At 38.9% G+C, this 13,058-nt stretch overlaps 1 protein-coding gene across 4 annotated transcripts in view; it reads right to left on the bottom strand.

Moving 5' to 3' along the window:
• Positions 1-13,058, bottom strand: part of KIAA1549 (KIAA1549 ortholog) — a 154,262-nt gene that overhangs the window by 21,271 nt on the left and 119,933 nt on the right. For 3 of the 4 annotated variants that reach the window (XR_008747813.1, XM_055808427.1, XM_055808429.1), the window contains exons 11-15: positions 11,515-11,717; positions 8,026-8,150; positions 6,050-6,064; positions 2,461-2,666; positions 577-800 (exon numbers count right to left, since the gene is read on the bottom strand). Coding sequence is in view for 3 of the 4 variants with exons in the window: in XM_055808427.1 (XP_055664402.1) it covers positions 577-800; positions 2,461-2,666; positions 6,050-6,064; positions 8,026-8,150; positions 11,515-11,717 (773 nt within the window). In the remaining variant the exon portion in view is untranslated. The remainder of the gene's footprint in view (positions 1-576; positions 801-2,460; positions 2,667-6,049; positions 6,065-8,025; positions 8,151-11,514; positions 11,718-13,058) is intronic. The other variant, XM_055808428.1, reaches the window with a different exon arrangement.

Here is a 13,058-nt window from a genome sequence, read left to right as displayed (position 1 = left end):
GGGAAGACTTTCTCTGAAAATACAAGGCCAGGAAGGCAGATCTGTGAGGCTGCCAAATGTGCCTCATTCCCCGGGGGAATACATAGAAGGTTGTCTCGAGTTGTGGATTTGCTTTTAAAATTCAGAATCTTCATGCTTTTTAAGTTTTCAAGGGTTTCCTTATTTTGCATCTTTTCCCCCTTCATAAAAATATTATTACTTGCAGTCTGTATTTTCCATGTATCTTTGTTAGTGCTTATATTGCAATTTTGATCCTTCTCTATCACAAGAATTATTCAAACAAATGGCAGAGCAAATACTGAATTGTTTTAAGACAGTCTTCATACATTTGGGTTTGTTCACTGAGAATTCACCACTGAGAACTTGTAAAAGAATAATTTGAAAACAAAACATATTGGCATATACTGAAAGAAATAAAAATGTTTTAAACAAACCAAACCTTTTCACATAGATAACTCAAATTCACCTAGTGATCAAAATTATTTTAAGCTCTGAAAATTCAGAAGTACATATTTGATGTACTTTGGATGCTGACTGAAAAAAAATCTTGTACTTCCCCAGCTTTGAAATCCCTACCTCTTCCTGGGCTCTATGAAGACAGTAGGCACACTGCCTCCAGGGTCCAAGATCTTGTCAATCTGCATCTGCGCCTTGCGATATATTCTGTGCTGTTCTTTGGAGTCAACCACCACCACATCATCCACCACTGGAAATTCATAGTGCCCTTTGCGCTTGGCACGAAGGCGAATCTTATTGCGGTGATGCTCAATCTCAGATTTATGCCTCAGGGCTGTTTGTATCTTAAAGAGGGATGGGGGGGTGGGGTGGAAAAAAAGAAAACCAACTGCATTTTTCATTTGTAGTTTTTGGAAAAAGAATTTTTGCTGCTCTTCTGTAAACCTCTCCTCCTCACTTCCCAGCCCGCCGCTACCTCCCTCTGAAGGATTAAAATAAGTCACACAATTTGTAAGCACACTTTCATTCTTGGATATTTTGCAGTATCCTCATTGTCTCCCCAGGTAGATGTAATATTATACACAATACAATTGCCAGCACAGCAGATGCAATTTGAGAGACATGGCAGTTTGTTAACAAAGGCAGGAGGAACACAAAAAACTCCAGCTGTCTGCCAGAAGTGACACTGCTCTAAAAAAATAAGACTAACCAGTACAGACTATATCTACCTTTGCTCGTCAAACAGAAATACATTTGAACAACAGTGCTGAAATCCACCACCCATTCCCTTTAACGACCTTCATCAGATAAGAAGAAAACTTAATGATCTAATTGAGCTCATAACCTGGTGCCTCTGCCGAGTATGAGAGGCTGCCATAAGCTATGCAGAAATGTAACAGCAATACAAGGGCCCAGGTCCCTAGAGGAACATGGCATTACCAGCTCTACATCTTCTTGCAGGCTGAGTACTCATGCCTCTCTCCCATCTTCTTTTCCAGATTCCCTGGAGTGCATCTCATTATCTGGGAAAGCTGTCATAACACCACTGAATATTCACTGAAATCACTCTTACCAATGCAAAACAGTCGGGCACCAGATCAGGTAGCAATGACTGTTTTGCCTTTGCTGGGCTAGTTCTAGAACACATCTGAAGCAGTGGATTAAAACCCAAATAAAAATTGATTTTTGTGTACTGTCTCACCAAAATCCCCCCAAAACATACAAGGGACACAAGACAGACTTACTCTTTACATTTATAGTTAGATTTCTGTTTTATGGCCCCTCTCGCCTATGTAGACTAGATACGTGTATTTACCGCTCTTCCATCAGGTACTCAGAAACACAGTATCTTAAATTAAAGGTTTCAGTAATATTCCACTCAATTATGAGAAGGCGCCAGTACAAAACCAGGATGCAAGCACATAACACTGTCGGGCAGTGTATGATGTGGTTTTACGGTGCATGACTTTCTATCCTAACGCCCCAGGCATGCTCCTATTCTGCTTACAGTAACATGAGCCTCAGATAAAGCAGGAAGCTTCTTTATGTTTACTGTCAGATAAACACATCACAAACTGAAAGCAATGAATGTGCTGCGAATTCACACCCCAGAATATCTTCAGATAACTTGTTTGTATAACCCGCATCCTGAATTGCTGAAAAGTCAAAAGAACAGTGTAGAATGAAAACCAAGGTGGTCCAGATGCTCCAATTCTCACACATTAATTAACATAACTTTCATAACTTGTCTAGTTGACTAGCAAAAGGACGGTAACACAAGGTATTCTGATCATCAAATCTGCTCCTCTCTAAGTTTTCATTTAGATATCTTTTAAAAACAGGTCAGATTATGTCTCCAGACAGAAAGAGAACTACTCTTGTAACTTGTCAAAATTCAATTCCTCAGAAACTAATAAGGAACTCCCGAAAACAAGAAACTGGATACTTTTCCCTCTTGGCTGGGCATATGGACCTCCACAAATATTCAAAGCACTTTAAACATACCTCTTTATTAATTTTGTTAGTCTCTGCTACTCGATCAGAAAGCACCGAGTTCTGAACCGGAGGCGCTGCCATTGGCTGCATGGCAATCAGCTGGATCTTGCTTGGGACCCGTCTGCTGGCATCTGAGGAACGTGACATCCTATCCACATGTTCAAAGATAGAGGCTGAGGAGTGCTGCTCGTTTCCACTGCTGGTCTGAGGAGGTCCTAAATCACCAGAACAAATACGGAGTATAGTATTGCTGCTAGGTTTGCCTCAGTCAAATGTTAAGCTCTACAGATGCTATGCGACAAGACCATGTCATGTTTTCCATCTGTCTTTAACTTACCCTACAGGCCTTCCAGCTAATCACATTTAGTGTACAAGTTTACCCAGTGGTTTGCAAATTATAAACATTTTTCCATTATATTTCCAGAAGGTGAGCTGTCATTCCTTACTCCTGCAAATCAAGCTCTTGGCATTTACAAAACCCCAAAACCTCCATCTACTTTACTCCATAAAAAGCCTTTCAACTACATACTGCTAATGGTTCCTCTTATCAGTTCTTAAGGAGATGCAAATTCCTCAAATGGAGGTTCAAAGAGCAATAAAAGATGTCTCACTGCACAACAAAGTTCTTGAATGACACAAAGGATGATATATGAACAAAAAAAACCCACAACCCTTCGAAATCCACACAAAACGTTAAGAGTTTTACACATTTTACCAATTAAAGCTTTTAAAGCAGCTTTCTTCTTTGTGACAGGATAAACCATTCACATAGTAATAAGCAAGTTGCACAGATATTGCCATGTTGTGATTTGTTGAAGATGTCAAATCAACTCAAACATGATCAACAAAAGACATTATGGAAACCAATACACATGGAAGATGCGGCCCTGGTCCTGTCAAGAGCTAATGACTTCAAGAGAAATGGGTCATCTCCTTCAAAAGACTTGAATTCTGTAAGATCACCCCAGTGGTTTGTAGTTAAGCACATACTGAAGTATTTTTTTGCTGGAGCTAGGCCTACAACAGGAACCATTATGTGGATTAGGCTTACAGAAACTATTGAAGACTTGCAAAATATTCTTTTGTCTTGTCCACATGGTAATGTCACAAATTCTCAAACTGCTTTTCACCATGAAATATAAGCAATAAGAGATTAAGATATGTCTCTTCTTACGGAGGAAAACAACAGTGCAGAGGGACACAGTCCCACAACATTGCACAGAATTCTAATAATGGGCTGTGGTTCTCAGATTCAAATAGGAAAGGGAATCAGATCAGATTCCAATACAGAATCAACTGATCAATCTGATCCCACTTCAACAGACAAGAAGGAAAAGAAAATAACCACTGCTCTGATCCATTTGCAATGCATGCTGGTAATGAAGTATAGGGTTCAGAAGAGGAGTGAATGCTATCTCCTGGAGAAGATCACAGTAGATGACTTGCTCCTTTGGTTCCCTCTTTTAGCACAAAAAAGGGAGCAGGAGAGGGAAGGAATGGTACACTATTATATTCACAGCATATTACTTTTGGGCTGGAAAGCGATCTGGCCACAAGTTAAGCAAAATTCTTATTTTTCATATTTCTCAAACTTGATCAATGCATTGTCAAATGTACACATTTGCAAATGGTATGCATCATTTATAAATGTGACTTTTCTGTACGCGTCCTTAAAAAGAAGGTAAACAGTTCAACTCAAGATTTCAGTGTCCCAAATGTTCTGCAAGACACAGAGCCTAAATTAAGTATATCTATCTCTCTTCTGTAGCTATTTATATGACCTTTACCGTTTGTCACCTTCACAGCCCCATCTTCAAGCATTTCTTAGAAGCATGCAAACATTGCCTCTCACAGAGAGGGGCATGAGATATATTACGTAGTTAGTGTGAATCCCTCAAAGCGATCCCATAGCACAATGGAAATCTGAACTTCTGCATCAATCTTTCCTGTTCTCCCCACACATCAGTAATTCTTTTCCAACCTGTCCAGTCTAATAGCAGTTTTCAAAGCTCACTGACCTCCAACATAAAAGTTTAAGGTTATTTTCATATTACTTGGTTAGCAAGATCCATTATATACAATTCTGCAGAGCATTGACTCTGAATCTTTATAATTTCATCCATAACCTTTCCTTCTGCACATATAAACAAATGCTTGGCAGCAGCCTCCTAGTCAAAATGTTCTTAAATTAATTTTGTAGAACTGTCCAAAAGTCCCACTGTAAAATTTTGGTAAGGCTTTGGAGTAACATTGTATGTTACACTTTTGCAGAAAAGACGCATGCACGTACCCACAAAAAAACCCCATAAGCTGCATCTGACCTTTAAATCCTCTCTGTGTGCATACACTGAATATGTCTATGAATACAAACCAAGATGGTAGTAGATAAGAAAGTCGGGAACGGCACAGTGCTGTACACACACAAAGGAGAAACTGTTTCCATCTCCACACATGAATGCGCTGCTTTAGAAGTTTTCACTGAGTGAATAAGAATGGTATCTCATTTCAAAGTTCTTACGTTACACTATTGTCTGTGGTTAGAAGACCATCTTCTAAAGCTCTCAGATGGTACTATATGAATGAAATTTTGATCTCAGACTAGACAGCTGAGGCTGAAAAATAATGGAGAGGAATGAACACCCAAATATTGGACAAAACACGTTTAATCAACTAGTTTGTATTGGTCACATGTCAGGATCGATGTGCATCACTGTTCCCCTGTTTTAAACTACTAATTGAACTGATATGTCAAAAAATTAATTGCTCTACAGGAAGCTATGATTTCATATGAAAAACAATACAACTGGAGACAGAGGAAGGCTACTGCTTCCTGCATCCTCTTGAAATAAAAACAAGAGGCAGGGCAACCAAGGTACATAAAGCCTAACCTAAAATCAGGTAAAGTCACTGGGAATTTTCCACTGATCCACTAGTACCTGAATCATGCCAGAGTATGCAGGGGCAGATAAATTTCACAGTTTCTTTGTATCCCAGTAGATTACATCCCTAGAATGCAGCTGATGACTCTCATTAGTTGTTACTTTGCACAAACCGAACAATGGAAGGCATCATAGCTGTATCCATCCTTCTCTACCATTATAAAATGGAAACTGTTGTTGGAGGGGACAATCCTTAATTTATCACTAGATACGGTATGCATTATCAAAACCAGCATCAGCTTTCTCCTGCCCCATCTTTGCTGTGCCTCAGTCCCAACCGGAAAAATATTAGTTCATGAGAAGATATTTATGCTCCTTTGCAGGTAGCTTGTGTTTGCCTCAGCCTTCCAGTGAAGACATTAACTCTAACAGTATCTCTAACTTGTTTATACAAAGCTAGCTTGAGGACCAACAGCTGCCTCAGTTTTGCTTCTTTCACAGTGATTTTTTTCCCCAACAATTTGAAAGAATTGGGAGGAAATTAGAAAAATATGCCTAAATTGGATGACTATAATTTGTGGTACTGAGAATTTTTTATACTTCAATAGCTCAAAAGCAATTAGACACAGAAGACAAACCTCTCCATCCTAAGATATAATTGCAGCTAACCCAGCACCTCTATTCATATTTGTACTCAACTATCAGCTCTGGTTACTTACCCACTCTGTTTGCTCCTGACAACATAAAGAAAAAAGAAGAGACAACACAGTAATTATTACAAATAATTCAGCTGGAATGACAACTGGAAAAAACAGAGTGGTTAGACAATTGTATTTACTTCTGAATTAAATGCATGAACTTGGCTCAAACCACCAAGTCTCAGCTGAACAAAAAAAAGGAGCTGAATCTGCCATTCAACAGATAAGACAGCTCTCCGCAGACAGTACCTCCAATTCTGAATGGTAAAAATAGTCCCTATGATTATCAAACTAGAGGCACCAAATGCTGAAAAAATAGTATATTTGATTTAGTAAGGGCATGGCAGGTAAAAAGGACATATTTTACACAATAGCCTTGCTGCTTTTGCCAGATAATTTAGATGCAGCAATACTTAACACTTCTACACCACAAGGACATGTTAAACCTCACATAAAATTTTAAGCTAGATGGAAAATGAAGAGACAAAAATGGAGTTCCCAGGCAAGAAATGGGAGAACACTAAATCAGGGCAGAATTGAAGTCAGAGAGGTTGGAGCAACTCATAAACCATCATGAGATGAGCTCTGTCATAGCATTATCGTTTTCTTGTGTATTTACTTTGGTAGATTTCTGGTCCTTAAAGCAAACCTAAGGCACTGAAAACTTACATAGCATCAGCACAGTATCTTGTTTTTGTAAAATGTGGAAACTACATACAGCATACACTGACTGCTGAATTATTAGGAAGTATAACTTTCACGTTAGCAGATCCTGTGGGGTTTTTTTACATGTTTGTTACAGAGGAAAGCCTGATCCATCACCCTTGCCCTTCCAGGAGTAGTCCACATTATGAAAGTTTAAGAATCATACATTATCTAACTTGCTGTTTAGGCACCCAAGAGCTAGTGGTTTATATAAACTATCTTATGTATTCCTCAATCTCATTTCTTCAACATAAGCAAAACCTGAACATCTGTCTGCTATGATCTGAATTTCACTGGCACTGCATTCCTCCGTAGTCATCCTTACATCTTAGCTGATATTTCACGGACAATGTGGAAAAACATTCAATATACTGAAAAGACTGCTCACAACATGGCAGATATTTTCTCTTTCTCAGTTTCTGCTGCCATCAAGGCCATGTGTATTAAGAACATCTGGGGATATCACAAACTTCTCTACAATATATTCAGTATCAGAATTTTTTCTAAGACAACTATTGTGATTTAAGGCAAAGATCTGGTAACTAAAACCTCAAGCAAGGAGCAAGCAATCTGCCATCTAAACCCAAATGGCTCTCAGAAAGGACGCTTTTAAACAGCAAAATAATCTGAACAAATTTTTTTAATTAAAAATGAACATGGGTTTGCAGTGTTTTATCAACTTTTCAATGAGGAAAGAAATATATGTCAGGGCACCTCCAAGACAATCGGTGGCACTTTAAACTGGAAGGAAGACTGTTCTTTAAAAACAACAAATTCACTGTTATTAACACATTAGTGCTGGATTTTCATCTCTCTAAACTATAATCACAAAAGCATTTTGATATCTGAATCAGAACTTACTTGCAAAACTTTTACTTCTGTGGTCTCCATTTTTTTAATCTCATTTTTTAAAGTTACAGTTCCATGCTGTATCAAGTCCTGCTGTGACCTCTACTGCCCATGTAACTGTCTGCAAGATTGCTACCACAAGAGCCGCAATTAGGCCTAGATGGAAAGGTTTGCTGGGGGTGGGGTGGGGGAAGCGTAGGAGGGAAAGGGAGGGAAGATTCATTCCTGCTAAGCCATTAGTTTCAAAAGCTTGCTGGAATGAAAAGAATGTGTAGATCTTCAGTTTCAACAGAACTAAAACAGAAAGGAGAGACAATTTTCTGTGACACAAACCAGAAAAATTAACAGCAAACGAGTTCAGAAAAAGCTACAGCACTAGAGTAACTCTTCAACCTGAGTAAAGCACTGCTAGTGCACACAAGGAAAAAACCAAAGTAACAAACCCTTCTTCACTGCTCTGCGTGGTTTGCCATCATTTGCAACAGTTGATGGTCTTGCGGTTTCTTCTCCTGTCTCTCTCCCACTGGATTGTTCACTTGCTGTGGAGTCAGCATCTGATGGCGAAACTCTGACACAAACAAAAAAAACAAACCAACATGTAACATAAGTTTGCAAAGGGGCACAGTTCTCACACACAAAGAATCCTGTGCTGAGATCTTGCAAAGACTGCTAAAATTTTCCTCTGTTTATAAGTAAATTTATAATAAATTATCATAGTTAGATATTAATTTCCATGATGTTACTGTTGTTGCATGTGAAAACTGCAACAGGATTCACATGTGACAAGATTATTAGCTAACCTTTCCTTTAAAATACACTTCCAGAAAAAACTCTGCATTTGTAAGGAGCAGTTTACTTTTCAGACGAAAAGTATTATATTAGAACTAAGAAACCCATGTAGGTAATTAAGTCTAATATTCAGACTTGCTAATTTGTTGTTCTCTTGCTAACACTACAAGTCCGTGTGAATATTTTCCAGACTAGTTAAACATAGGGCCATTCAAAAATACTACTTTTATGTATTTATCCCATGCAGTCATGAGATTCTTAAAAACCGTTGTTACCTACAAATTACAATCTCAGTGTTTGTAGTTTTGGTGGGCAATTACGGAAAAATATAAAGAAATACTGTGATTTTCCCCAACAGAATACCTCAGCTGTAAAATTATTCATAGTATAAAAATCACAAAAACATAGGGCATACACCACTGCCCAGCTGACACCAAAGTCTGTCTTTTCATATAGGATCAGCCTCTGTGATAGCGTCTCTAGTGACCATTTTGTCTTGTGAACATTCATATTCTATTCCCACAGGGAGTTAATCACTGGAAGTGTGCACATGTCTGTGCATTAACCTTATTAAGTACAAGATTTGCTTGGGCTAGATGGATATCTGAACTAGTTACTGAGGCTCCTGGCTAAATGTCAACCTGTCCAGAGCACAAAGACTAAGATAACTATATCTAGCCAGCCAAGTTCACTGAAAGTCACACCTATTCCTTGCAGCAGGCAATACTCTGAATTCAACTCCCCTTCTCCTCCCTGAACAATGCACTGCTAATTGAACTCTGTCTTTCATTCTTTTCTCCAGGACTGTAATACTAATAAGTCACACCTCAACAACAACAACAAAAAAAGAAAATAGCAGGGAAAAAAGGAGAAATCATTCTCAATTACCTTACAGATCTGCACCATTGCATCTTTTTTCTAAGGCAGAAAAGGGGGACAGAGCTATCATCTCCATCACCTTTGCCTTGGTTCAGCAGAGCATAAGGCTGGAGTTCTGTTTCCAGATCTACTACTGACTTTGTTTCACCTCACTGGGCTTTGTATTGTTTCATACTCTTTCCTCAGCCTATCTGAATTATCATTAAGCAAATTATAAAACATAGATAGTGCTGTGTCAACATCAGTCAGTCTTTATAAATGCTGAGGAATATGCAGTTGTATCCTCTCAAGCCAAAACAACAGGTCCAGCTCTCAGCAGAAGCCTAGAAATGTTGTGCTTTCTGAACTCAGTTGTTTTTCTTGTTTGTTGTTTTTTTACAGATACACAATGTGTACTTACATCACCACCATATTTCCTGGCATGCAACATACAGTCCTGAATTGCATTGTGATGAACCGAGTTCTGTATTTCCTCACAAAACAGAAAACAGCTAAAACCAACATAACACACTATGCCATCACTTCACATTTCAACTTCTGCCTCAGGGAGTAAACGTTTTATATCTCAAGCTGACATGGGCATGTCAGCATGTTAAGGAGATGATGGTAACATCTCCATAGTTAAGCCTAAAGGGAGATTTACTCTTCAGTGAGGATGAGGGAGAAGATGGAAATTCTCTTTTGAAAACATTTTGAAGTGTTTGAATTTAGATGCTATTAAAAAAAAGAAATATCTTTGTTCCAAATTTGATCAATGATTCATTACTGTCTTCAGGGGAAGCATTAAAATGTTGGCTTCTGAAAATTCTTCCTGCTTCATTTTCTGAACTATTCTAGATGAAATACAGTGACAGCCTCAAGTTTAAATTTCCTTCTTATACTTATGTGCATGTGAACATAGATACCTTCCCCCCCCCCCCCGTATCACCTCTGTTTGAGGCCACTTTTGAACTTTTTAAAAGAAACACAGAAACACTCATCCTTCTGATTTATATTAACTTGTTTTAATTTATTTAAGCTATACCAAAGTGAGTTAGCTAATTTTTCTTCCACTGTTTTCCAGTTTTGCCCACCTTCCACTGTACCACTGGAAGTCGACTACTTGCAAGGCCTACAGGGAGTTTAGGAAGACAGGCTTTAGCATTTGGGAAGGTGGAACCTGAGCTGAATGAAGCCCAGGTGGGGAAAACAAATCCAGGTTCTTAGGACAACTAGGGCTTTAGAGGAAGCACAGAAGGCTGAGCAGAGGACCAAGTTGTGTCAGAGACTTGCAGTTCAGTCAGAACCACTTTTAGTTTCTTTCTAAGCCCATTCAACTCTGCCCTTGTTGTTCTTTTTTCTCCCACTGTGCAATAGCACATCGGTAAAAGAACACGGGATGCAGAGTTGGAGATAAAGGAGTGCAAAAATATGAGGCAGAGGAAGAATTACTGGGAAGTGCAGCACAGAGGAGGTCCACAGTAAGGAGCTGTTTGAGACTTATCATAACACTCCTCAGGGCTCCATTTCTTCCCCACCTGTCACCTTCCCACTCATCTTTTTTTTTTTTTTTTTTTTAATGCACAGATCCTTTTTTACTGCATAGCTCTGTTACGGCGCCTATCCTACAAACATAGTCCTTTCCAGCAAGACACAATCACATAATTTGATTGTTGGAAAAGGTTAGGAAATCACTGTTGATGGCTGACAGACACTTCTCCACTTGCACAGCTGTAAATTATCATTCCTTTTCTTGACCAAAGCTGGTTTTCTATGAGAGCAACCAGATAACCACCGATAAACACACTCTTCAAAATTAAGGGAAGATGCATGAGACTGCTTATTTCTGGAAAATGCCACTTAGCATACAACTATTGATCACTATTAATATTATTGAAAAACACTGTTATTTGTCAATGGTTTTCATTTGCTCTTAGTAGCCTTAGTAAGCCATTGCCTTAGCAGCTAAAGATCACTACAAAGAGAATGCATCAGAAAACACAGACTCAAGTGTTTTCACTATACATGCAATGACTTGACTCCAGCCAACCTAGCAGTGTCTTAAATACCCCTCTCAAATGAGCATGTTGCCTTTTAGAGAAAAATGGACACCAAATTCTCAGAACCTTGTATGAGCAGCAAGGCATAACCCTTGACGGCCCACTAGAAAATGCAAGTTGCAGAGCTATGGAACAGTTCTTTCCACTGAAATTGCTCTAAAAATATAACTAATCACCAGTGATTAATAAATTATCATCTACTACAGTTTATCTCTGTGAACTGACCTCCCTCTGTGTCGAACAGTCTTTGAAGGTTTTGAGGAAGTCTTGGATTTGGGGCTGGGCACATCTCCATTTTCAGATGGGGTAGTATCCTTAATAGGTCCCGGTAAAGGAGCTGGCTCATGGATAATCAGGACATCATCTTTATTGTGCTGGCCCAGATGCTGCTTAGCAAAATCAAAGCCTTTCACACTGGGGGCTTGTAGCTGTGAGAGAAGAACAAAGACAAAAAACAGGAACTGTTAAGTACAAAGGCTTTGGTTAAGATTGCAAACAATGGCCACTAGGAGGATGGCCAGGCTATGTATCCCAGGAATGAACATGAGAGCTGTACGGAAAAGAAAAATAAATGCCCTACAACTCTGTCAGCTTACTTCAGTATACGATACACAGTTTAAAATCATCAAATTAGTTTAAAAAAAAAAAGCCTTCTGTTGCTGCTACACCTTTTTTCCAGCTATTCCTTCAAGATTTAAGCTTTGTGTGAGGAGCTTTTGTTTACTTGTGGCTGCAAGGCCATAGACACTTGTGTACCAACTGAAATGCTTACCACTGCCAGGTCATCTTTCTATTTCTTTCAATCAAAATGAGTGAAGTGAGTTCAAACAATCTGAATAATGTCACTGCTGATCATCTTCACTTTGAGCTCCCCAAATCCGCAGGGTCTGGGAGTGCTTGTGCAAACACCTAGTTCATCTGATGAAAAATAGACATTCTGCAGATCTGAGCTGTACGGCAGCCTGGCAGTGACTTTCAGGCAGCATGGATGCCTCAAAAAAAGAACTGAAAATCTAGCTCTTAGGAATTTCATACTGAATAGACAGAAAATATATAAAAGGCTTTGGAGTTTAGAGAAATTAGATACTTATCCTAGAGATCTTATTAGGGGATTATGGGTTCAATGGGCGTCTTGCTTGAGAAAGACACAGAACCAGGCCTTTCATTTTCATAACTGTATTTAGAAAAAAACTAATCTCACCTTCTCAATGACTTGATTCAGACTTAATTTAATGAAGCCTCTAAGTTTCAAGCTCTCCTGCTGATTTTTTCTGGGCTTTGGAGCAATTAGAAATTCTGAAGAACTAATTCAGAGAAAGTTTTTACTCAAGTCCTGTTCAATATTACACAGTTCGAAAGTTGAAATTAGAAAGAAATGTTGGTAACTCCAGTTTTCGAAATACATGCACACCTACCCACTGCACAGCACACGTACAAAACCCTCTGTGTGTTCCTAGAGCTGATTTCCTGCGAAGTGAAGCATGTGTTGGAGTGTGTTTATGGGTGCGTCAGGTTCCAGATGTTTAAGTGAACCCCCTTTCATAAAGCTTGGCATGCCAACATCGCTAACTACAAACAGACTCGTCTGATATCATGCCAAAGATAAGCTTGCCTAAGGAATATTCTGAAACAATCTCTTCAAAATATTTTCTCAGTAAGCAAACATTTTCCAAATGGTTCTTAGAAAGGATGTTGCAGTAGAGCAAACTGCCTGTTAAAACCAGTAGATGGCAATAAAAGCTCTCCCATAAAACCCAACAGCTATCTGA

This window comes from Falco peregrinus, chromosome 6 (genome assembly GCF_023634155.1).
Source record: "Falco peregrinus isolate bFalPer1 chromosome 6, bFalPer1.pri, whole genome shotgun sequence".
Taxonomy (NCBI): Eukaryota; Metazoa; Chordata; class Aves; order Falconiformes; family Falconidae; genus Falco; species Falco peregrinus.
Note: the sequence above shows the minus strand (reverse complement) of the source record. Positions and strands in the feature narration are given on the sequence as shown.